The sequence below is a fragment of the Periophthalmus magnuspinnatus genome, chromosome 5 (genome assembly GCF_009829125.3).
Source record: "Periophthalmus magnuspinnatus isolate fPerMag1 chromosome 5, fPerMag1.2.pri, whole genome shotgun sequence".
NCBI classification, from domain to species: domain Eukaryota; kingdom Metazoa; phylum Chordata; class Actinopteri; order Gobiiformes; family Gobiidae; genus Periophthalmus; species Periophthalmus magnuspinnatus.
The window spans coordinates 13,505,840-13,532,001 of NC_047130.1; the positions used below are offsets into that span (position 1 = coordinate 13,505,840).

The 26,162-nt window shown below is 41.9% G+C and overlaps 1 protein-coding gene across 1 annotated transcript in view; it reads left to right on the plus strand.

Annotated features, from left to right (window-relative positions):
- Positions 1 to 26,162, plus strand: part of arap3 (ArfGAP with RhoGAP domain, ankyrin repeat and PH domain 3) — a 44,193-nt gene that overhangs the window by 12,116 nt on the left and 5,915 nt on the right. The window contains exons 2-27 of the mRNA XM_055221789.1: positions 1,199 to 1,395; positions 3,283 to 4,149; positions 4,252 to 4,292; positions 5,463 to 5,542; positions 5,625 to 5,674; positions 6,103 to 6,258; positions 8,479 to 8,548; positions 8,787 to 8,907; positions 9,229 to 9,413; positions 9,997 to 10,103; positions 10,795 to 10,994; positions 14,252 to 14,337; positions 14,541 to 14,723; positions 16,700 to 16,841; positions 17,177 to 17,281; positions 18,626 to 18,785; positions 19,367 to 19,469; positions 19,939 to 20,137; positions 22,123 to 22,183; positions 23,321 to 23,484; positions 24,194 to 24,406; positions 24,623 to 24,728; positions 25,210 to 25,357; positions 25,479 to 25,547; positions 25,796 to 25,870; positions 26,002 to 26,119. Of these exons, the coding sequence (XP_055077764.1) occupies positions 1,292 to 1,395; positions 3,283 to 4,149; positions 4,252 to 4,292; positions 5,463 to 5,542; positions 5,625 to 5,674; positions 6,103 to 6,258; positions 8,479 to 8,548; positions 8,787 to 8,907; positions 9,229 to 9,413; positions 9,997 to 10,103; positions 10,795 to 10,994; positions 14,252 to 14,337; positions 14,541 to 14,723; positions 16,700 to 16,841; positions 17,177 to 17,281; positions 18,626 to 18,785; positions 19,367 to 19,469; positions 19,939 to 20,137; positions 22,123 to 22,183; positions 23,321 to 23,484; positions 24,194 to 24,406; positions 24,623 to 24,728; positions 25,210 to 25,357; positions 25,479 to 25,547; positions 25,796 to 25,870; positions 26,002 to 26,119 (3,913 nt within the window). The 5' untranslated portion in view covers positions 1,199 to 1,291. The remainder of the gene's footprint in view (positions 1 to 1,198; positions 1,396 to 3,282; positions 4,150 to 4,251; positions 4,293 to 5,462; positions 5,543 to 5,624; positions 5,675 to 6,102; positions 6,259 to 8,478; positions 8,549 to 8,786; positions 8,908 to 9,228; positions 9,414 to 9,996; positions 10,104 to 10,794; positions 10,995 to 14,251; positions 14,338 to 14,540; positions 14,724 to 16,699; positions 16,842 to 17,176; positions 17,282 to 18,625; positions 18,786 to 19,366; positions 19,470 to 19,938; positions 20,138 to 22,122; positions 22,184 to 23,320; positions 23,485 to 24,193; positions 24,407 to 24,622; positions 24,729 to 25,209; positions 25,358 to 25,478; positions 25,548 to 25,795; positions 25,871 to 26,001; positions 26,120 to 26,162) is intronic.

The following is a 26,162-nucleotide window of genomic DNA, read 5'->3' on the forward strand; positions in this document are numbered from 1 at the left end:
CGTGTCCTTAGGCAAGACACTTCACTCACATTGCCTAGTATGAAAGTGGTGTGTGCGCGAATGATAGGTGGTGGTCGGAGGGACCGATGGCGCAGATTGGCAGCCTTGCTTCTGTCAGTCTGCCCCAGGGCAGCTGTGGCTACAGTAGTGTGGAAATGAATGAATAATGACTATAGTGTAGCGCTTTGAGAGGCTTTGAAAAAGAGCATTATAAGTGTAAGCCATTATTATTATTATTATGTTCATCAAATTTTACACATCCAAACCTGGTTTAAATCCAGTCCAAACCTGGCCTTAACCCAGTCTAAATCTGTTGTAAATAAAACTAAACCTGGACTAAACCAGGTCTCTGGGGCTGCTGCAGATGTGTTTGTCATTACACAGAGGATGAGCTGGATAAACAAACTGTGTTTGTGAATGAACAGGAACAAAGCCATAAAAATATCTGAGGTCGGAGGTCACAGACACAGGAAGTGAGTCAATGTACTTCCTGTTTCTCCAGCAGCTGCTCTCCTCTCTGCTCCTTATGCTGGTCTGTAGACTGGGACAGCTTTAGAGTTCAGCTTTCTGTTGGAAAAACCCATAATAAAACTTCACATTATATTTAGTTTTTTTTTTTAAATGTAGGTTGAATTGAAAGGACTTCTTTTTGCTTTTAAAATTCTTTTAAAAAGTTTTTACTTAGTTCTTGCAATCATAATAACACAGTTATCGACTGACCAAATAATCTTGACATCCCTGCAAGTAAAAGAAAACTAGAATCCCTGCCGTTTAACAAAGTCTGGGCCTATTCACATGAAACTAAAACTGGCACAAAGTTCAGCATCTTCTCTGTCAGTTTAAATAAACAAAAGCCACATGATTTTTGAACAGTAGCTTCAGAAAGTGGAGCCATTATTCATTATGATTACAATACCTTTACGATACTCCTTTTTTAGGACCAGAATGTGATTTTTATATACAAATAATAAGTCTTATATTTGTTTTGATAAAGCTCAAAATCATATTAAACTGTTCAGATTTTGCAGTATCAAATGATTGTCTAGTTTCAATATTTGTTTTAATATCGATTAGTATCTGATTTTTGATACTTTTGTGACAGTACTATTCACCATCTGTGCCGTAGAAAAGAGTGGTAACTGCACCACAAAATGGAGGCTGTGATTGGTCGAGCTAAAGTGTTTCTTTCTTTTTTCAGATGGACAGTATTAGTCCCAGTGCTGCTCCTCAGTGATGGACACACTTTCTGTCTTTGGTCCTGGACTTCCTGTTTACACTGGAGTCTGGAGCCATGCTGGTCGCCATGGAAACGCTGGACCAGAGCAGCATCAGCACCAGTGAGAGCTCAGAGACCACTGAGGTCGAGACGCTGCTGTCCTCCATTCACCTGGACAGGTAGGACAGGACTATAGGAACTACTGCAGTACTTACAAAAAGAAAATAACAGTCATTCTTTCCATTATTTTTATAAATTGATCTCAATTTGTATTCTGAACACAGCATATTTTACAGGATTTATTAGAGATGAGAGACATAATTCTTAGAAGACTTGGCAGATCCAGACTGATATCTTTTTATACATTAGGATATCAGTCTGGTCCCTCCGAAGCACCTCAAACCAGAACCAAAAATGATCATCCAATCAGATTTGTTTATTTCAGTGACGCATTTAAGACGAAGGAGCTCATTGATCACCTATGATTTACAAATAAAGTCAAATTTCTTTTACCTCAAATTAAGTTTAGTGCTTTGCTCATTGATTCGTCAGAAATCCACCATGGTTTTCTGTCCCCTGTGATTTTTTTTTTCTTTTTACCTTGTAAGCGGCCATATTTGTGAGCCCTTGATTGGCTAATTCACCTGTCAATCACGCTCATCTGAAAGTTTCACCAGTGACCAGGCTCACATATTCTCGAAGCATTGGAAAAGTGTGTAGTCTGTATCCCAGGCAACTACAAGACGTGACAAGATGGAAGATTGGGTCAAGATGAGATTTTGAGGTCATTTATAATTAAAGTGCTGCCTAATGGCGTTACATTTATGATTTTGATTTATTCAGATTTTTTTTTTTTTTTTGACATTGTAGAGCTACTGTTTAAACTATGGGTTCTCAAATATATCTCATCAGCACTTTTTGGATTGATCTTTGCAAGTACCGTATTTTTCGGGCTATAAGGCGCACCAGGTTACAAGGCACTATATCAATGAATGGGTCTATTTTCATACATAAGTCGCACCAGAATATAAAGCGCTCCGGACACTACAGGTGATGTCACACTCACTTCTCTCAGCCACTCACTCATCTTCTCCTCATCCATTCTGTCCTTTGGGTTAGCCTTGATGATGACGCCGGCCGGAAACCTTTATTTTGGCGAAGTCGTCCTCTTGAAAATGACCATGGGTGGTAGTTTCTGGCCATTAGCCTGGCAACCGAGAATTACAGTGAAAGATGACTTCTCATTCCTTGTGGTGCTTATAGATACCACACTGGCCTCTGTTTTCTCGACAGTACGGTTCACTGGGATGTCAAAGGTGAAGGGGAACTCATCCATGTTGGTGATGTGTTTGGCAGTTGCAGCGAGATGGTAATTCTTGCGCGGATGGAGAGATTACACCTTTTCATAAATCATAAGCACAAGAAGGACCTCCTTGAAAGACGCTGATCTTCATGTCACGTGCAACCGCTGTTGCCTTGAGTTGAATAGAGACTGTAGAGACACTTCTACCTCCTGTTCTCTGTTCAATAACCCACTGTTTAGTGTTGTCCTCTAACTGTGGCCATCTCGTTTTGTTCCCTCGGAAACTTTTTTGTCTTCTTTACTTGGTGTAGGTCATCTTCTTGCTTCCTCCACTTCCATACCATTGATTAATTAAAATTGAATTCTCTCGCAGCTGCTCTATTTCCATGTTCTGCTGTGTGACTGACAGCCTTGAGTTTGAAATCCGCTTCGTAACCATGTCTCTTAACAGGTGCCATTTTGGTGTCCTCACACACCTATTACTCCATGAGGTTCTTTACTACAGTAGCTGTAATGCTCCGACAATCCATCAAGCAATGCATCTTCGTAGCTTATACATAATACATTAAGGCACATTGGATTATGAAGTGCACAGATTTTTTAGAAAATTAAAGGATTTTAAGTGCGCCTTATAGCTTGAAAAATACGGTAGGTGTAATTTAGTGAACTAGGACTAAACTTGGTCAACATAAGGACCAAACAAGGACCAACCCTTTAATGTAGGTCTAAACCAGGTCTCTGATGTGTCCTTGTCGTCCTGTAGATATGTGGAGATTTTTGTTAAAGCTGGACTGGTTTGTGCCTCGGACTTGCTCTTCTTGGACCAGGACTCTCTGCTGAGTTTGGGGATCACCGCCACTGGACACCGCAAACGGATCCTGCGCCTGATTGGCCACCTGCAACGCACTTACTGCCCCCAGCCAACCAACCAGAGCACCCCCATGTTGGATTCCAAGGACCCCAGAAGACTTGGACTTAAACCGGTCCCAAAACCTCGGACTGTCTTCAACCGCCGCCGCACCACTCCTGTCCACTTCGCTCCATCGTCACATGACCAGCACAAACCACTCAGGAGGCTCTCCCCACAATCGCTCAGTCTAGACTCTGAAAATCTGCCCAGCAACAGCAGCGTAACTTCCCACTCAATGACGTCAGACTGTGAGACTCCGCCCGGTGACAAATCGTCCACTCACAGGAATCGATCCATGTCGGATGCTAGCGCATTCGTTCCACCTGTGCCCCCGCGGATACGGCGTAGTTTTACCACTTTCTCCGCTCCTCCTGTTAAAGAAAACGTACTTCCTATCACCACTTCTTCCCCAACGGTTAGTCCTACAGATATTCCCGAGTCTAGTGTTAGTCCTACGGGGAATAAAAAACACATAAAGTCCAGACCGAGCCGGAGCAGATCGCTAACGGATGTTTTACCTCCGATTCCACCGCGGCAGAATAGAAGTAACAAGAAACAGGAAGAGACATTGGATTCTAATTGGACAGAAGGGAGTGATGCGATGGAGATGGTGTCCAATGAGATTTACTGGGGGGCAACTCTCAGTGGGAGGGGTTACAGTCAGCAGGCCCCGCCCACTCCACCCAGACTGCCCACAGAAAGGAGTCAGGAGAGGAACAGGTAAGGAATGTTTATGCAATTGTGTTTTGTTAGCATTTTAACATTTAGGTTTAGTACTTTATCCTAAAATGTAAATGGATATGCGTTTGTGTCGTTTTGCAGCAGCAGCACTTTGAGCAACAACTCCTCTACGTCCACTAGAGGTCAGTAAACTGGCAGTTCATGTTTTCAAAGAACTCTTTACCGTTTTAAGTTTTAGACATCCTTCACATTCAGTGAGGGTTTGGTCTGTATTTTGAGCTCGTCACTTGCCGACTGTCACTGCCAATTGTAATGTGTATTTGACCAATGCAATAGCACAGGTTCACGTGGTGTTCACAAAATGACACTAAAAAGTAAAACTACTGATCTAATTACAGCTAGCCACAGCGGTATCCATGAAAAATAGTCTCCTTGTGATTTCTGGTTTATGTAGCAGCACACTTTGGTTTTAAAGACTGTTGAATTCTTGCTGTCCCAAACATATAGACTGTGTATGTAAATGGACATAGCTAACCCATTAGCCACTGTTTTCCAAATACAAAGTGAACATGGGCGTGCTTCTGACTCCATCGACTCTGGCTCTAATTCACTTTGTATTGAAAAACGTTGCCCCTCTCTTTGTAACTGCTGCTGTCAGGTTCTGACCTTAAAATGCTTTTTTTTTAACCCACTCTAGGATCCTGGTGTTTTTTTTTCACGATTTGTCCGTAAATCAAAAGATGAACAATGTCGCTAACGCATTAGCATTAGCAATATTGTAAAGTGCCTGCCCCCTGCTAAACCAATGATGCGGGTGGGACTGGCCATGTACCTTCAACAGCCCTGCTCCTAATTGGATATGCTCAGATTTCCAAATATGGACCACTGTCCCGCTGTCTCTGATGGCATAGGACAGTAAAATAAAAGCAAGCTACAGATTTATATATTTCTCACTTATTGTCTGAGAGACAAGAAAAAGTACTGGGATCTACTTTGAAATCCATAACATCATAATTTTTCCATTCACTTTCCTGGAGAGACTCTTCAGTGTTCACTGTTCAAGTCTTTGTCACATCATATATTCATTGAAGGATTTGGAGGTTCTGGGCTGGTTCTACCTCGCCATCCAAGGATCCACGGGTGAGTAGGCAATCTTCAAGGAGAAGATTGCCTGCTCACATTTAGTAGATTATTTTCCCGGAACAATCCACTAAAAGGATTTGTTTGCCTAGAGCTATCACTGCTAACACTACTGCTCCCTTTAAACTACTGCTAAGACTAACAAGGTATAACTAAACCAGGTCTAAGTCATGACTGAATCAGGACTAAACCAGGTCTGTGTGTGTGCTCAGCGTCCACAGATGACCCGGAGGAGGAGATCAGTCCGTACTGTGAGACCGTGTTCTCCAGGAGGACCCCGCTCCCAGATCAGGTCAGATATAGCATTGGTGTACACAAACATATTGATACATTGAGAACATTGAGATGATGCCTGACATGTTTGATGTGTGCAGGTGGATAGGAGCCGAGACCAAGGAGGCTCTCCTCACACTGACCCGGAGAGGTGAGACTGAGTCTAGAGACTTTCTATATCAAGGAGTAAAACTAAACGAGGTCTGAGGGACTAAAGGAGAGAGTGAGGGGGAAGGAGTGGTGGGGTCTAACAGGTATCCACATTTCAAACTTCGCCCCTGCAGCCAGTTGTTTGCAGTCAGAAACACCTGGCTGTAATTGGGGCAGTGCTGTGTGACACTGTATGTCATGTAGTACTTGAAATTGTAGAAGCCACTGGAGGCACTACAATCTTAGATTCAGATTTTTTTGACCAGAATGCTGCAAATTTACCTAGTTTACCCTAAAACAGCTTTAATGCTTAGGTACACTTTAGCATAATGGTAATGGTTTTAGAAAAAACACCCGTGAACCATATTTTAAAAGTTCCTCGACTAACTTGGTGATGGGTGATGGTGTACTACAACTGTGTGTCCTCAGTCCTCAGAGTCTGTGGCTGAAGCGGCTTTCTCCACACGAGGCTCTGCCCCCCCACCTGGACGATGACATCATCTCTCCATACGCCAGTTATACATCTCTGAACGACAAGGCCCCGCCTGTCCTCAGCGGCTGGCTTGACAAACTCTCTCCCCAGGGGTAACTACTGCTACTACTATTGTTCAGCTTCGGCCAAATGAAGGAGGGCCATTACAGAGCATAAAGCTCGCCCTGTTACAAGCACACATTGAATAATTGGTCAGAAATAATAGTTCAAAATAACTTTTCTGTGTCTTCAGGGATCAGAGGTCATGGCTGAGTGTCTTTCTTCACCTCCTTTCCTCGTCTCCTCACTGTGTCTCCTTCACTGCTCTGGCCACCAACTGTCTCTTGTCCTTCTGCTCCTCCTCAGCCAATCGGTCTGCCTCCTACCTCCTACTTTACTCCCTGTGTCTCCTGTCTCCTCCACCCTAGTCTCCTATGTCCTTTTACCTGTCTTCTACCTCCTAGTATACTATGTCCTAATACCTGTCTCTTACATAGCAAAAGAAAAATATAAAGTCTATCAACTGGACAAAATGTTGTAGAAGTGAAGACATTTGGCTGCTCATCCAGTTCTGGTCAGATTACTAGTGAACACTGCCTTATATCTATCTGAAGGGAGGAGCTAATTACACTGAAACTAAAAACACCTACTATTGAGCCACAAACAAAGCAATGTGGTCTACTCCATTCAGTGTAGTGAAGACTGCGGTGAGTGTTACATTGGAGAAATTAAACAGGCACTCCACAAGAGAATGTACCAACACCATTGCGAGAGCTCCTCTGGACCCCAGTCCGCCGCACATCTCCATCTAAAAGCCACTAACCACTCCTTTGAAGACAGTGATGTACAGATCTTAGCACAGCGAGTAGTAAGATCAGAGAAAAGAAATTAACAGGAATGGACATTATCTATCCCCCATCTATAACTCCATCCTCAAACTCAAAGCAAAAAAAACCCAAAACAAAAACAACAGGGCTAGCCAGCATGCTAATAGGTGTGAAATCACTCATTTTATATTTTTCTTTTGCTATGGATCAGACCTGGATGACTGAGGGATTATACAGATATCTGTCTCTTACATCTTATTACCTGCCTCCTCCTTCCTAGTCTCCTATGTCCTATTACCTGTCCCCTACCTCCTAGTCTTCTACGTCCTAATTAGGGATGGGATGATATACGATAATATTGATAATCGCGATAAAAAAGGTCCACAATTAATTGTTCGTGGCATTTTTTAATAATCGTGATCACGATTATAAACCCCTTATGGCGCCAGACTGCCTCATGTTTCCGGGTTCAATGCAATGTTTAGATGTTAGTTCTGGTGTTTGGGGCTCTCTATCATAGCAATGACACTTGTTAGCGTCTGTGGCTATTCTGAATTGGGGATGGTTCTTCACCACCATCCGTCACCTTCATGGCTAGTGGACAGGCAGTGCATCTGGATCCCTGTGATGGTGCACATTTATATTCTCCACTCAAGAAGGTGAAGTCTGATGTGTAGAATTATTATGGATTTGAAAGACAAGACCAATAAGATGAGCCACCAATCTGCAGAGCCTGCCCAAAAAAAGATACAGTTCCAAGGGCAAATACAAAAAACTTACACACATATTTATGAGACAACAATCCTGCATTGTTTGACAAATTTGAGCTGAAAATATCCATCGTAAGTAATGTACCATGTGAAATAAACTATTTAATGTAGTTTGTGTTAGTTTTGATTTATATGAATCAGTATTTGTGTCGACTTTGCTATCGCTAGGTTAGCGCTAGCTGAACAGCATTTTACACAGCTGATTGCACAGATTGCAAGCAGCAACGTATGATTTTACAACAATCATGAATTAATCTGAATACCTATAACCATATGTGTACAACACATTTTGGGTTGTCTTGGCCACAATAAAAAAATTTTTCTCTGCAAGGTCCTGGTGTCCACATATGAGGACATTATACTGCCTTGGTTTAATAATTATCCTGATAATATTGTTAATCGCTATTACTTTGGTCACAATAATTATGAGTCAAAATTTTAATATTGTCTCATCCCTAGTACTAATACATGTCTCCTCTCTCCAAGTCTCCTACGTTCTATTACCTGTCTCCTACCTCCTAGTCTCCTATGTCTTAATATCTGTTTCCTACCTCCTATAGTCTCCTACATTCTAATACCTGTTTTCTACCTCCTAATCCTTTACGTCCTATTTCTTGTCTGCTTACAAAAACCTGTGAATGAATGTGTTTGAGGTTCAACCTGTGTTATAACATAGATCTCATGTCTCTCCTTCTTGCTTTTTGGTATGAAATTCAATGTACTGTTTATTTTTCAGGAACTATGTTTTCCAGAAACGTTTTGTCAAGTTTGATGGACAGAATCTCATGTACTACGGCCACGAGAAGGTATGACTTATGACTTCTCCACCTATTGTTTCTACTACCACTACTACTACTACTACTACTACTACTACCATGCTTCTTCTACTCCACTGATGTTACTGCTAATTTATAGACATTACAGCTGCTGCTATTGCTACTACTACTTCTGCTTCCCTAACTAACTAATGGGACTAAAGTAACTTCTCTACCAGTACCACTCCTAGCAACACTCCAACAACTACTTTATCCTTCTCTCTGATAGGACGCCTATCCCAAAGGTGTGATTCCATTGGCTGTGATCCAGATGGCCCGCCCTTCTAAGGACAACAAGTTTGAGATTGTCACCAGCAACAGGATCTTTGTGTTCAGGGCTGACAATGAAGGTACCCACGTAGTGCAAGGACTAGTATTAGTAGTAGTAGTGTTAACAGTGGTAACAGTAATATTAGTGGTCTTTTCATGATACTAACATGTCAAACTCAATTTCGATACTAACTCAATTCTCAATACTGATTTTGATACCACAATGATAATAAAAGACACTGTTTATTTAGACAATAGAATGTAATTTTCAACATTAAATAGTAGTACTTTCTTTCATATTACCATGTGGCCTTATATCCGTGTAGTAGTCATAGTAGAAATAGTTTGCACCTCCTACTTTCTCATTGAATGTTGAGGGGTCTAATCCTAGTCTGTCCCAGTTCTCAGGTCTCGGTGGGTCCGGACTCTGCAGGACTTTATCAGGGAGCAGTTGGTCTTCGTGCGGCGCAGGTTTGGCCCTGGACTCCACTGTCAGAAACACGGGCCACTGGAGACCAAGGGCCACAAGTCCAAGGTCTACACCGCCATCTACGGAGACCAGATATGGATCCACAAGAACCAACAGGTGAGGAGCAAGGAAGCAGGACCAGAGCAGAGCCAGAGGAGCAGACAGGAGCAGAGCCAGAGGAGTAAAGCCAGAGGAACAGAGCCAGAGGAGCCAGAGGAGCAGAGCCAGAGGAGCAGACAGGAGCAGAGCCCGAGGAGCAGAAAGAAGCAGAGCCAGAGGAGCAGACAGGAGCAGAGCCAGAGGAGTAAAGCCAGAGGAACAGAGCCAGAGGAGCCAGAGGTGCAGAGCCAGAGGAGCAGTCAGGAGCAGAGCCCGAGGAGCAGAAAGAAGCAGAGCCAGAGGAGTAGAGCCAGAGGAGCAGACAGGAGCAGGACCAGAGGAGCAGACAGGAGCAGGACCAGAGGAGCAGAAAGGAGCAGAGCCAGAGGAGCAGACAGGAGAAAAGCCAGAGGAGTAGAGCCAGAGGAGTAGAGCCAGAGGAGCAGAGCCAGAGGAGCAGAAAGGAGCAGAGCCAGAGGAGCAGACAGGAGCAAAGCCAGAGGAATAGAGCCAGAGGAACAGAGCCAGAGGAGCAGAGCCAGAGGAGCAGTATGGAGCCTTAGTGTTGATAGATATTATAATAAATACTGTTTTTGTTCAGTGTTTCCGAAATGGGATCGCTGTGACGGTGATCGAGGCTCGTGGGGCCACCATCCGAGACGGCAAACACAAGGGCTTCGACCTCATCACACCTTATAAGACCTTCAGGTAAAGTCTACACACCACATATAGTACTTCAAGACCGTCTGGTACATTCCTACAAGACTTTTCAGAGACTTCCCTGGATTTATATTAAAATGTTACAATAATATCACATGTCACAACATTTTCAAGTATCTGACCAAATGAAAGGTGAGACAGACAGTCCATAGAAATCATTATATTCATAAAAAATAAAATCATATTTTTAAGTCTGAAAAACACAGCATAAACCTAATAAAATATAGAACATTCTTACCAGGGATGCACCAAAACCGATATTGGTATCAAAACAGAGCCGATCCAGGAAAATTAGCTGGAACAGGTATGGGCCCCATGATATCAACTGATACCCTGGTTGGGCCTTTTATTGGATGTAATCTGACTATTTATTGGCAAATATTCGCCTAGAAAGTTTCAGAATGTTTGAACCTTTATTCATACAAATCTGTTCAACAGTTACAGGATAAGTAACATAATTAGATACATTTTACAATAAGTTAACTGCTTTTTGATGGAAATAAGTACTCTAGTCCGTACGCTAGTATGGTCAGTATTGGGTATCAACAGAGAGTAAAAGTGAAAGTACTGATATGGTTATCAGAACTAAAAATGTTGGAAAAGGTGCATCCCTAATTCATACTAAGATGCTGTATATTAATCAACCAAAGTTCTGACCAAAGTTCTGTCTTTGGTCCAGTTTCATCGCTGAATCGGAGCGAGAGAAGAGGGAGTGGACCGAGGCTCTGCAGGAGGCCATCTCTGAGACCCTGTCGGACTATGAGGTGGCTGAGAAGATCTGGTCCAACAAGTCCAACAGGGTCTGTGCTGACTGCAGAGCCCTGAACCCAGACTGGGCCTCCATCAATCTGTGTGTGGTCATCTGCAAAAACTGTGCAGGTACTAGTGTTGTCATGATACTAACATTTCAAACTCAATTTAGATACTAAGAAACAGACCCGATACTTGATACTGATTCAGATACCACGATGATAATATATTTAGACTGTAGAATGTCATTTTCCACATTAAATGGTAGTACCTTCATTTATATTCCCATATGGCCCTATATCTGTGTAATCCCTCAGTGGTCCATGGGTGTTTACTAGTCTATGTGTCTTATACTTGTTCTGATACAGCTCAAAATCATTTTAAAGCTATCTGATTGTCAATACTTGTGGCAATTGTAGGAGGTATATTACATATGCGATACACTGAAGGGTAAGGGACCTGATTTAGATCTGGTTTATCGCAATTGCTGGTAAAATTTTCAAATGGCAAAGACTGAAATTGTTTAGAAAGCTTTTGTTGTAGCTGTAGTTTATACCTCTACAAACATGTTCTGAAATGTCCCTGTGAGCCCTCCATCAAATATCTAAAACATAATTTCACAAATCTTTAACCTAATGAGTTAACTTCTTGTATTACTACAAAAATCTGCATATATATGTTTAATGCCACACTTTGGAACATTCCAGACTAAGCAATAACATCTCCACGGAAACAAGCATGTGGTGGACCCTCTACCAGAAAAGTTACATATTGCACCTTTACACTACTATCAATTACTGTTAATTAAAAATTGCATTTGAAATTCAATCAACAAAAGCAGCATGAAGATTAGGTGGAGATGATCAAATATTCATGATTTTAAAAATTAGAATACTCTGACACAAGTTACTGATTTTAAGAGTTAACTGAAGTGATATGATTCTTCTGAGAGTCACACTGAGGTCACTGTGCTTAGTCAAATCCTTGTACTTAAAATCACTTAAAATCGTGGTTCTGCACACGTGTGCAGAACCACGTGTGCAGAACCACGTGTGCAGAACCACGTGTGCAGAACCATGTGTGCAGAACCACGTGTGCAGAACCACGTGTGCAGAACCACGTGTGCAGAACCATGTGCACAGAACCATGTGTGCAGAACCACGTGTGCAGAACCACGTGTGCAGAACCAAGTGTGGAGAACCATGTGTTCAGAACCATGTGTTCAGAACCACATGTGCAGAACCATGTGTTCAGAACCATGTCTGCACAACCATGTGTTCAGAACCATGTGTTCAGAACCACATGTGCAGAACCATGTGTTCAGAACCATGTCTGCACAACCACATGTGCAGAACCATGTGTTCAGAACCATGTCTGCACAACCATGTGTTCAGAACCATGTCTGCACAACCACATGTGCAGAACCATGTGTTCAGAACCATGTCTGCACAACCATGTGTTCAGAACCATGTGTTCAGAACCATGTGTTCAGAACCATGTCTGCACAACCATGTGTGCAGAACCATGTCTGCACAACCAAGTGTGCAGAACCATGTGTGCAGAACCACGTGTGGAGAACCACATGTGCAGAACCACGTGTGCAGAACCACGTGTGCAGAACCACGTGTGCAGAACCATGTCTGCAGAACCATGTGTGCAGAACCATGTGTGCAGACTGCAACAGCACAGACCCATGGCACCAACACATCTTTAAAATGTCACATTCCCCAAACCATTTAACACTTTAGCACACAACATTTAATAAGACTCATGCTAAGGAGACACACAGACTTACAGGTAAAGCCATTTAAATAAACTCTTAAGCTCACATGCTTAACTCTGACTCGCTGGGTTTAGTCCTGGTTTAGTCTAGTAATAGTTGTAACAGTAGCAGTAATAGTAGTAACAGTTTTGTAACGGTAATAGTAATAGCATAATAGTCCATCAATCCATTTTCTTCTGCGTATCCGGGGCCAGGACATGGGCACAGAAGTCTGTGGGACTCCCAGACTTCCCCCACCCCAGACACTTCCTCCAGCTCTTGGTAGGACCCCAAGGCATTCCCAGGCCTACATGTCCTGGGTACTATAATAGCAGTTTTGTATGTATTTATCTGGGCATTCTTGTGAGTGTTCTTTCTTTCACATTTGTACATAGATAACATCCTTGTTGACATCAGTATTGTCATACTAACAGAAAACAAAATACATATGTAATGTAATTTAAGGTTTACAATCCCATTTTAGTGATAGTATTAACAGCAATAGTAACACTAGAATTATCTGCAGTACAAGATGTAGTACTAGTAGTAGTAGTTGTAGTAGTAGTAGTAGTAGTAGTAGTAGTAGTAGTAGTAGTAGTAGTAGTAGTAGTAGTAGTAGTAGTAGTAGTAGTAGTAGTAGTAGCAGAGCACACACTTCCTCTCCACACTGAGGAGTGTTTAAGGCGTCAAATCCGGTCGGTTCACATTTCTCCTCTGTTTATAGCTGCAGCCACACTTCAGAACAAATAATCTGAACCAGAGCCAAAAATGAGCAAAACCAAGACTAAACCAGGACTAAATCAGGACTAAACCAGGGATAAATCAGGGCTAAACCAGGATTTAATCAGGACTAAACCAAGGCCAAACATGGACTAAACCAGAACTAAACCAGGGCTAAATCAGGGCTAAACCTGGGCTAAACCAGGACAAACCAGGGCTAAACCAGGGACTAAACCAGGACTAAACCAGGACTAAACCAGGGACTAAACCAGAACTAAACCAGGGCTAAATCAGGGCTAAACCTGGGCTAAACCAGGACTTAATCAGGACTAAACCAAGGCCAAAACATGGACTAAACCTGGGCTAAACAAGGACTAAACCAGAACTAAACCAGAGCTAAACTAGGGCAAAAAACATGAGCTGAAAATGCGCTAAACCAGAATTAAACCAGGGCCAAAACAGGTCTAAACCTGAGCTAAACCTGGGCTAAACCAGGGCCAGAACAAAACTAAACCAGAACTAAACCAAGACTAAACCTGGGCTAAACCTGAACTAAAGCAGGACAATAACAGCACTAAACCTGGGCTGAATCAGAGCCAAACCATGACTAAACCAGATGTGCTAAACCAGGACCAAATCACATCTACACCAGGACTAAACAGAAAAATCCAGGGTCAAACTAATTCATCCAGAGTTAGACTAGGTCAAACCAAGACGGTCTAACCAGATCAGAGCCAGGACTAAGTCCTAAACCATGAGTAATCCTGGAATAAACCACGACATTCAGATGTGATATTGCATCATCCCTGAACAACACAATGTTACAATGTATTTTAGTGAATATATTCAGTATTTGAAATCAAACAGATGGTGCTTCACAGTGACTTTTGTGTCCTCTCCTCAGGTCAGCACCGGAGTCTGGGCACCTCTGTGTCCAAAGTCCAGAGTCTCAAACTGGACACCAGCGTGTGGAGCAACCAGATCGTACAGGTCAGAACCTTAAAGAACCTTACACATAGAACAACCAAGTGGTACAGGGCCGACATAAACATAATTCAATAAGATACACATATTAAAAAGTACATGTGATTCTTGTTTATGATTTACTTAAGTTTGAATTATTTCTCTATTCAGTGATGACTTGCTTCTATTGTGTGTTCATTTTGTTGTGTCTCCACACTGCTCTGTCTCAGTTGTTCATCATGCTGGGGAACGACCGGGCTAATGAGTTCTGGGCGTCTCGGCTGCCGTCCTCAGAGGAGCTGGACTGTGACGCAGCTCCTGAGCTCAGGAGAGAGTTCATCAGTTTAAAGTATAGAGAGGGCCGGTGGAGGAGCCCCCACCCCATCTTCAGCAGCCAACCACAACTGCTCAAGGTATGCTCCGCCCAGCTACACCTGCTAAAGCACATGTGTCAAACTCAAGGCCCGTGGGCCAAATGTGGCCCTCCACATCATTTTATGTGGCCGTCGACAGGGTAAATTAAAAGGTATGATGGTCTTAAAATTTCGTCATTTTATCAGTAGATAAGCAATTGCACAGCCATATTTTTACATCTTTGCAAATGCATATGAAATATTTGTAACATGAATAAGTAATAAATACAGAAAGAGTTAATTAACGAGTTTAAAAAGTAGTTACATTTATTTTAATTCTGGCCCTTTGATGGCAGCCATTTTGCTGATGTGGCCCTTGGGGAAAATGTGTTTGACACCACTGTGCTAAAGGTACGCTACGCTGCGCTACACTCAGAAACGGACGGCTTGGGTAAATGTCTCTAGCTATGTTAGACTGTTACCATGACAGATACAAGGTCAAATCAAAATGGTTTCCCCTCATCTATGTCATCACACAGAACACAGAGAATTTCATCCAATATACAGGACACAGTTACACACAAGCCAGTTTCTGCCAGTTTAAACATTCATTTATCAAAATAAATGTATTATAATACACATATTAGTCTAAACTATTGTGTAATTTACTCATTTAGGTTTTGGTCTTTGTTTACAAAGGAAAAAAACAACAACAAAAAAACAAAACTACATAGAAAATCTCAAGTAATCGTGACATAATCACATGCACTGGAGATAGGCCCCTGGGTGCTGCTCTGTGTGGCCTGTGTACAACATGTCCTGTGTTGGTACTTTGTTCATAAAGTAGTTGATGTAATTAATGACTGCCCCCTTCTGGTGAGTTCTCTTGTCCTCTCTCACATGTGTGTCTCTCACAACAGTATCTTTGGGTTGTCCTGTCTGATATAGGGTCAGTCTGCTCTGGTTATTTCAGTCCTGGTCTGGGGTTAGATTCCCTCAGGCTTTGCTTTAATCTCATGAGTGGGTCTGTTCTCAGTGTGTGGGATTTGACCTCAGATGCCCTTCCTCCAAGTGTCCATTTGAATCAAAGCCAGATCACAACACTGAGAACACAGGAGATCATCAGTGGCACTGGCTTTGTGCCCTTAAGCAAGCACTTTGGACAATATTAGGCCTTTCATCAGACCACAGCTGCTGTAGTGGCAGTAGAGGGCACTGGGTCCGCTCAATCAAAGCTTATCTGAAAATATCATCTGTACAATTTATCTGACCGAGAATATTTTTTAGCTGTAGTAGCAAAATTTGTTCCCCATATCAAAGGAATACTAAGTATTTTTTCTGGTGGAGTTTGTCTGCTTGTTTCCATAGAGATTTTACGGCTTTGCCAGGAATGTTCCACAGTATGGCATTAAGCTCATCTATCTAGAATTCATTCAATTACAGGCAGAGTTATAATACAGTCCCTTGAAAACCATGTATTTTTTCTGTGAGCAGGGTCTCTTCTGCTTGTCTCCATGGAGATGGATAACTTTAATGCCATACTGTGGACAATGCCCCACATCAGTCTCATGTTTAATGCGATTAGTCTGTTTTATCTCATTTATAAAATCAGGATAGGTTTCCCCCAAAGGCCAATGGGGCTAAATATCGTCATTATTACAATGTTCTACTACACACTGGCAGTTCCTGATCTAACTTCAATTAAAGTTGATTAAAATTGTAATCGTCCAGTCAAGATAATATTTTTTGGCCATATGAACCAGTCCTAAGTAACATGAGATGCTTTAGCTGCCTTTAGCTTTCATACTGTGTTTAGGCTTTTTTATGAACAGTCTACAACAAAAATGAACATTTGAACCAAACGGTTAAAGCTCACTGCTGACTGCGCCACAACACTCATTGTAACAAATACACATCTTTTTTGTTTTGACAATTTTCTGTAGTTTGTAGAACATTATTATTGAAGAGAGAAAAACATGTATTTTCAGGCTAAATGGTCCAGCCTTAGCTCACGTTGTACTTGGTCCTGTGTGTAGGTGCTGTGCTCTGCCGTGTCAGAACAGACACTGCTGAAAACCGTTACTCAGATCTTCTCGGAGGCGGAGTCAGCGCGGTTAGCTAGTGATGCTAACGGTTCCCATGGAAACAGTTCTTTCACTGACCAGGCGCCACCTTCAGGTATTAACTGAAACTACATGTGGCTTCAAGTTATTTCAGTGAATGCAATGAAAGTCATTGTTTTTGAATGAGGGACATGATTTAGTATAGTGTCTTATTGTGCCAGATATTTATTTTACAGGTTTGTTTAATTCTATTACAAATCTAACAACTTTTTAAAATTTATTTTGTCACTATCATGTAAAAAAATGCGACACAGTGTAAAGCTTTGACAGCGTGGTAGTATAGTAACAGTGTGTGCAGTGCAGAGTGTGCACCTGTTATCAGCTCTCCTCTCTGGGAGTACACGTCTCTGCTACAGCTCAAGGACTCTCACACTGTTGTTCTGTGGTCAGATCCTGGAGTCTATGATGAGATCATGCAGCCTGTGCTCCATTCGGGCTTCCTCTACAAGTCCTCCTCCGCACACAGAGGGACACTGTCCAGGAGAACCAGAGACGGTCAGGAGGAAAATACTGCACATTTATTCTTCATAGTACTAATACTATTACTACTAAAACTGGTATAGCCACTTCTGCTGCTGCCTCTAACAACTAACACTGCTGCTGATGGTGCTAGTATTATTGCTTATTGCTGCTTACTTAATACTATTCCTACCACTGACAGTATAACAACAGTACTATCAGTTATTTTAAGGCACTTCCAATTGAGTTTAAAGCTTACATGTTGTGTAGTCATATGTCATTTCACACAAAATCTGAAAACTGAGGAAAAACTACAAACATTTACATTTTACTTCATCAGCAGGTATTAAAGCAGAGCCTCTGTTATAATTGTTCTCACTGAGCCTCTCAAGTTGTATTTAGACTGATTCATGTTTGAGGAATCTTTATTCTCCTGTATTCAAAATGTCATTCGTTTCAAGAATGAATAACAACAACAACAACAACTATTATTATTATTATTATTATTATTATTATTATTATTATTATTATTATTATTATTATTATTATTATTATTATTATTCATGCATTAAAATAATGTACAGTAACAGTGGCGCTGGCGTTGATGCGGAGCGTCTTGAGCGTTCAGGAGTCGGACGCTCTGTTCGCACGTTCAAAGCGTCAGAAAGCTGAACTTTTGGCGTTTGACGTACAGTTTCAACCAATCAGAGAGTACGCTCCAGTGATTTAGCGTTGTCATTATCCGGAAAAAGTAGAAAAATATCAGTCACAACTTAATTATGCTGGGCGCACCGGCTAGCACAAGGGCTAGTCCCAGACCCAAACACGCTGCCGCAGAGCCGATCACCTCCGTTGATGAGTTTTATGTAATAAATACACTAAAGTCACTCTCTCAACCTGGTCTGCAGCGTTCACCAAGACACAGGGAAAATAAAACATCCAAAGGAACTCGCAGAGACCGCAACGGACACCCTGGACGCACGTCAAGTATTTTTTTCCGACGTGTGTCCACACCGTCCATGATACATGTCACCAATGTTTGTCCTCAAATGCAAAGGTGTCCAACTAGAGTCGTCCAAAACAAAACGGCGTTTTGAAAATAAGCGATTAAAGATTACTCAGACGCACACATCACTCAAAATACAACTTTGAAAGAGGAAATGAGAAGGAAATAACTACAACATGATTAATAGTTCTGAAAAGTCCATTTTGCTAATTATTTCTGATTTAAATGAAAATAAATCAAAACATGTGAACAGAACCACATAATGTATTTGTACTGTATTATATCTGTATTATATCACTCCTTGTATCACTCCTGAAGTATGTGCCCACTCCACACTGCCCCATGTGAAGACTCATGTGCTCTGTGTGTGTCAGACTTCCAGAGGTTCTGGTGCAGTGTGGATCGGTCCCTTGTCCTGTTTGAGACTGAGATGAGTCCAGACCCAGTCCTCAACATAAACTACAGAGACCTGCTGTGTCTGGGAGTGAGCCGACCCGACGGGAGCAAGAGGCGGAGCAATGGCTTCATCGACAGGTGCTGCTCCTGGAGCAGTCTAAACCTGCTCCTGGAGCAGCAGGTTTAGACTGGGTTTAGACCAGGTTTAGACAGGGATTAGACCGGTTTTAGAGCGGCTTAGACGGGTTTAGATCGGGTTTAGACCAGGTTTAGACTGGGTTAAGACCAGGTTTAGACCGGGTTAAGACCAGGTTTAGACTGGTAGACCAGGGCATATGCATGTTGAGACCTGGTTTAAACTGCTACTTCTTATAGTGCCTCCTCAAACTATTACTATTGTGCCTATTACAACTGCTGCTATTTGTACTACTACTATAACACACATCAAAATAGTAAAGTGGCCGTAGTAACATTAGTAGTTGTAGTATTAGCAGTAGTAGCTAGAAGTAGTAGTAGCAGCATTAGTTGTAGTAGAAGCAGTACTAGAAGTAGTAGTAATAATAGTAGTAGAAGCAGGAATGTATGTATTTATCTGATTGGGACGATGCATGTTAATGAACAGACATGATAGAACATGAATGTACACACACTGGATGATGACCAGAGGCTAATTTCCAGCCGTTGTCCCAAAGGTCTGAGTTTTTGTCGTGTATCTCCAGGTTCCGTTACACATTTGAGCTGTACCTCTCCTCAGAGAAGCTCCTGCAGTTTGGGTTAGAGACAGCAGACGAGCTTCACAGCTGGACTAAAGCCATTGGCAAGGTACCACCCCTGTGTCAGATGCCCTCCCATCCTCCTGTATCCCTGTGTGTCTGCCCTAATTTTTTTAGGTTTCTAATTTTACTTTTGGTTGTAAATCATGACATCTCACTACGGAAATGCATTACTGTTACCAAGCAAAACACATAGATTATTATCTGAGAAATCGTGTTTCTTTTGTAAATTTTGCCAAACCTTTAAGCAGAATTCTCCAGTGTTATGTCATCTAGTTGGAACTGTCTACTTCCTGCTTTTAAGCCATTTTATAATGTTGTTATCTCCTCAAAAAACAGACCTGGAGTTGTGTTTTGTTTCATTCACACATGTTTGAGTAACACTTTATTATTTTCTATGTACATCTCTGAAACTCTCTGTTCAATAACACCTTGTGATGTCATGAAGTGTAGTTTTCAGGTTAACAGCTCCTTTTACCTTTAGTCCAGTATGTTTCCACCTTGTCTTGTGCTTGCAGGCGTTCACCCCGCTGAGCTGCCACTGCCTGCTGTCCCGTGAGTTTGAGCGAGTGGGGGTGCTCAGGTACAGGGCCATGTTAGACCCTCAGCAGTGGAGAGACGCCTTCTTTGTCCTACAAAAGTCCAACCTGTTCATCTGTCCCAGCACAGACGGAGCAGCCGAGGACATCATCAACCTGAGGAGGCTGCAGGAGCTCAGTGAGTCTTGGTTTGGTTCAGCCCTGGTTTAGTCCCAATATAGTCCCAGTTTAGTCTTGCTTTACTCCTGCTTTAGTACTGGTTCAGCCCTGGGGAAGTCCTGCTTTAATCCTGCTTTAATCCTGCGTTAGGCCTAGTTCAGTTCTGGTTTAGTCCTGGGTTGGGTCATGGTGTCCTAGGAGCACAGCTGGCTCAAACAGTGCTAAATAAAGCCCACGATAAAACCATGGAGGAATCGGACATCTCAGGAGAATTCCTGTGAGTGCACATGTGCAGTAGGAAACGACAATAGCATCTCCAACTTTCAACACAAGTGACCCAAATAAGTCTTTCAGCTTTGTGTCTTGATGTTACTTAGAAATACAGACAGTCATTTCATCAGTGAGCTAGTTTCAGGGTGAGTTTGTGTGAAATGGAGGAGTCACAGCGGCTGGAGAGGCTGTGTTTAAGGCGACATTTGTGACACATGAGGCTGTATTATTAAGTGCACATGTCTGACTAGTGCATTGTTGTTGTTAGTATCTCTACATCAGTGTATATTTTGTGTAACTGCATTACACATCTATAAAGCTGTCATATGTCACTCATATGTTTCTAGATGCATGAGGATAATTCCATAGATAAGAATAGTACTGAAGGCTCAGCTGCATAAATGAGGTGAAGGACACATCTGTGAAGAAACAAACAGCTCACTGACCAGCCCTGTTTGTACAGACAGAATCAAATACAGTCTAATATATATAAACATTAATATAAACTATGCAGATCTTGGCTTCTCTAATGTGACTTCAAATGGCTCATTGTGCATTTAATGTCAGTACACATAAATATACTCATTTGCAATGTAGTTTGTAGTTTGTATGGCGTGATTAAATTGTTATCGACTAAAAATTGATGTCCACAAGTATGCATGCGTACCCATAAAAATCATGCACTACTGCTTTTCAGTACTTAGTCCTTGTTAAGGCCTGGTTTGGTCCTAGTTCAGTCCTGGTTTAGTCATTTCTAATTGGTGTGAAAGGTCTTTAGATCTTACTCAGTTCCTGTTTAGGCCTGGTTTTGTCCTGAGGCCTGTATTACAAAGCTGCATTAGAGGGTTAGTGAGGTAACTTGTTTATGTGCCACTTGGCATAAAAGAAGATACATGAATGAATGAATCAATGAATGGATCTATTTTATTATTGTGTCTTGCATACAAAAAATGCTGAACCCTTTAACAGGCGTATAAGACACCATTAACAAGTACAATGAAATACAATAGGTCAGTGTGTTACAAACACCATTAGATTCATTTAAACAAACTCATTTGCTGCTTCTTCCAGGCTTTACAGAGAAATGACGCCAACTTATAAACATTAGAATGAAACAACCATTTCATCTTGTTGTCATCATTACACCAGAACATATCAGGGCATTGGGAGAACATTTCATCAAATAAAAGTAAAGTAAATAAAAGTAAAGATACAAGTGCTGTTCATTCAGTCCATGGTGCTGTATGTCTGTGTAATCCCTCTGTATGATATGATATTTATTCATTTCATGTCTTCATTTTATGTCTTTTATGACTTAAATGACACATTCATGACTTAATAGCACAAATCAGCTCATCTGTTGTAGTTCCAACTAAGTCAGTTCTTCCTAGTCATATTGTGTTAAAACAAAGCTCAGATTAAAGTTTAACTTCAATAACAGAGCGTAGCTCTGTGTAGCCTACAGTTAACTTCATGCCCTCCAGGGAATGACAGGGAATGACATCAGCTACACAGTTTAGTGCAATAGAGCAATGCAATAGACCTGGATCATTTCAACCATAGTTTAGTCCTGTGTTAATTCCAGTTTAGCCTTAGTTTGTCATCCTGGTTTGGGAGTACTAGAGTCCTGGTTCAGCCCTGATTTATTTCTCTTCTTCCTGGTTTAGGCACATGTCTGCTCCTCTATAAATGTACTGTGTAGTGAGCTGTATTGTCATGTATTCTGTGTTCTAGGTGTTTCCTCAGAAGGAGAAGGGGAGAAGAAGGACACCCTGGTTCTAGTGGAGAGAGGACGGTGAGCTCCTGTGACTACTCGTGACTTTTTTTGCATTAAAACATATATGGAAAAGTATAATAAACTGAAGGGGAATATACTTCAGATTTAGACCAGATTTATACCTGTGTCTGATTTAGACATGGTGTAGTCCTGTTTTATCCTGGCCTACTCTTGGTTTGGTCTAGGGTTGCATGAGTTTGAGGCAAAAAAAAATATTTTTTTGACAAATATTGCAATGTGATTTGCAATAAGTGTTTTTAAAATAGAATTCTGTTCAGAGTGCACATTGTAAACAACTTCAGGAGCAATAACATTTGAGAGAAGACTGAAATGAACTGATATACTAATCCAATGAATTTCAGAACATGTTTGTAGATTTCTAAACCACAGGTACAACAAGATAAAAAAAAACCCAACAGGATATTTTTGTTCTTTGCAGAGGACATTCTATTATCTAATTGCAGCCTTTGCGATTTGGTAATTGCCCTTATTTTAATTGTGGTTTTTAAATTGATTGCGATTTACACTGCCTGGCCAAAATGTCGCCACATGGATTTAGCTAAGAAAACAGGTCCGAGCCTCCTCCAGTTGGTCCGGTCTAGGTTCAGCTACAGTCTGTGCTCAAAGAATGAGGTCAGCTGACACCTGAATATACTGAATGACCAGGTTATTCTATCTATGGATTTTTTCTGCCCTGATGGCACGGGCATATTCTAAGATGACAATGTCAGGATTCATTGGGCTCAAATTGTGACTGGTTGTGAGTGGTTTAGGAGCATGAGACATCATTTTCACACATGGATTGTCCACCACAGAGTCCAGACCTTAACCCCATTGAGAATCTTTGGGATGTGCTGGAGAAGGATTTGTGCAGCGGTCAGACTCGACCATCATCAATGCAACATCTTGGTGAAAAATGTATGGAGCACTAGATGAAAATAAGTCTTGTGACATTACAGAAGCAAAATCGAAACAATGCCACAGTGAATGTGTGCTGTAACCAAAGCTAAAGGTGGTCCAACAAAATATTAGAGTGTGTGACCTTTTGTTTTGGTGTCGGCTTGTGCAGCCCTAGTTTAGACCACAAGTTTTTGTTCTGTTTAGTGATATTTTAGCTCTGATTCATACCCCACTCTCTGCTCTACCTTTCCCCAGGACACTGCACCTCCAGGGGGTAGCCCGCACAGACTTCTCCCTGTGGTGTGCAGACATCCAGAGGGCGTCTGGAGGGAGGGGCAACTCTCTGAGGGAACAGCAACTCAGCCGTAATGACATCCCCATCATCGTGGACAGCTGCATTGCCTTCATCACCCAGTACGGTACGAGATATGCTCTCTAACCCCACTATGGTACAAGACAGACTCTAATCCCACTATGGTACGTTATAGGATCTAATCTTACTACGGTATGAGATAGGCTCTAATCTCAGTACAGTACAAAATAGGCTCTAATCCCAGCATGGAACAAACTAGGATCGAATTACTCTATGATATGAGATAGGCTCTAATCCCACTATGCTACGAGACAGGCCCTAATCCTACTAGTCCCACAGTCTTTCTTTAGGGGCCAGTTCGTAAGGCCAGGAGAAGGATCCCTGTACCATCAACGATCTTTGATTCCTGCTCAAATGTATTAAATTCAGTCTTAAACGTATCCTTTCATTCAATATATGTTCGCAACTTGGGTTTAGCTAAGATCCCATTCTTGGGTTTAGGTCCACCATGTCCATGACAAGGCCATTACTGATTTTGCCACTGCAGAGGATCATTTTAAAGCCAATTGCTTCAATTTGCATAGATAGCAGCAGATATATAAATCTTTGCACATGTCTGGAAGATCATTAATGTAAATACAACAAGGGTCCCAGGATAAACATTTGTGGGATCCTATAATGCAGGGCTTTAAAGAGGACATTGCATAATTTTATTATCAATGTTAATATATTGAAAGTTCAAAAAGTCTGGCATTAATGATTTTAGATGTGCAGTTTCCGTCTGGTTCATATATCTGATGTTTGGCTGGTCTCAGGTCTGGGTCATGAGGGGATCTACAGGAAGAACGGGGCAAAGTCTCGGATCAAACTCCTGATGGATGAGTTCCGTAAAGACGCGCGGAATGTCAAATTGCGGATTGGAGACCACTTCATTGAGGACGTGACCGATGTGCTCAAGCGCTTCTTCAGAGAGATCGATGACCCCATCTTCATGAGTGACCTGCACCCCCTGTGGCAGGAGGCCGCAAGTACTACTGTTTACATGCATTCACTTTCAGTCCTGTGTAGTCTTGCTTTACAGTTGGCCCTGATTTAGACTTGGTTTAGTACTGGTTTGGACCTAGTTTAATCCTGGTTTAGTCCTGGTTTGTTCTGGTTTACAGTTGGCTTTGTTCTGTTTTAGTTCTGATGTAGACCTGGTGGTGTCCTGTGTCATATTATGAACTATGATTGTGTTTAAACAGAGATTCCTCAGAAGAGTCAGAGACTGGACCGATACAAAGAGATCATCAGGAGTCTGCCCCGAGTCAACAGAACCACACTGGCTGCTCTCATCAGCCATTTATACAGGTAATACTGCTACTACTACTACGACCTCTGGACTGTTCTAATGTTATAGATTGTATTGAGGGTATACGAACCACAGTGATGCAGGTGCACGTGATAACTCATTTCATACGTGGTGATGATCACACAAGACCAGCTCTGGTCCGTGTCTCTCCCCAGTATGTAGAGGCAGAGGCTGCAGTGATGTTATCCTCCTGTACATCCCTGAGGTTCCCTCTGCAGTCTCCATAGAGCCCTGTGGTGCTTCATATTGGGAACATTTCTGAGATTATTAGTTCTAATGCATAGATTAATCCAATGCACAAGACAAAATGTGTAAAATATTTCACTTAGTCATGTCTACTTTTAGTGTGAACACAAAAAAACAAAACAAATCCTGTGTTTTGCAAGTGATATGTACCTGTCCTGATTATCCTCAAAGAGACTAGTGCACCCGTCCTTTTACCAGTCCTTAAAGTGTACCTGTCCTTCTGGCTGTCCTCAGGGTGCAGAAGTGTGCAGACCTGAACCACATGTGCACTAAGAACCTATCCCTGCTGTTCGCTCCGAGCCTGTTCCAAACGGATGGCAAAGGAGAGCACGAGGTCAAGATCGTGGAGGACCTCATCGACAACTACCTCTACGTCTTTGATGTGTGTACTGCTCTGCTTTAAATTATCATCACTGTGCTGTTCTCTCTTATTAAGGCTGGTTTTATGTCAGGTGTAAGTCATTTCCTTTGTTGATTTTTTTTTTATTTTTATGTATTTTCAGATTGACGAGGAGCACCAGACTCAGATGGACCTGGAGATCAGCCTGATCACCAGCTGGAAGGACACTCAGGTGATCATGTGATCAGATCTACACAATGGAGGGATTAGCATTAGTCAATCAAGATGGTTTTGGCAACACCTGCTAATTTGCCTTTGGAACATGTTTGCAAGTGTGTATCTTTGTTAAAAAGCAAGAAATACAATTCAAATAGAGGATATGGAGTACTTTGAGAATGGTTTCATGAACAAATACAACATACAGTTCTGGTTGATTCTGTTCTAATTTGGTGTGTTTGTATCGCCCCTGTGTGTCCACAGCTCTCTCAGGCCGGTGACCTCATCATCGAAGTCTATTTAGAGATGAAGATCCCAGACTGCTGCATCACTCTCAAAGTACTCTACTTTACTCTACTTTACTACTACTACTACTACTACTACTATTACTACTACTATTACTACTACTATACTACTACTACATTCTCCTGGCTCCTAATAAAAATTCTAAAGTCCAGCTGTGCCTTCAGGTGTCTCCAACCATGTGTGCGGAGGAACTGACCAATCAGGTGCTGTATTTGAGGAATGTCCCGCCCTCTGACAGAGACGTGTGGATGACATTTGAGGCCATTGAAGATGGACAGCTCGGTGAGAATCATCAACAATAAACATTCCTTAAGCACTTAAGGGC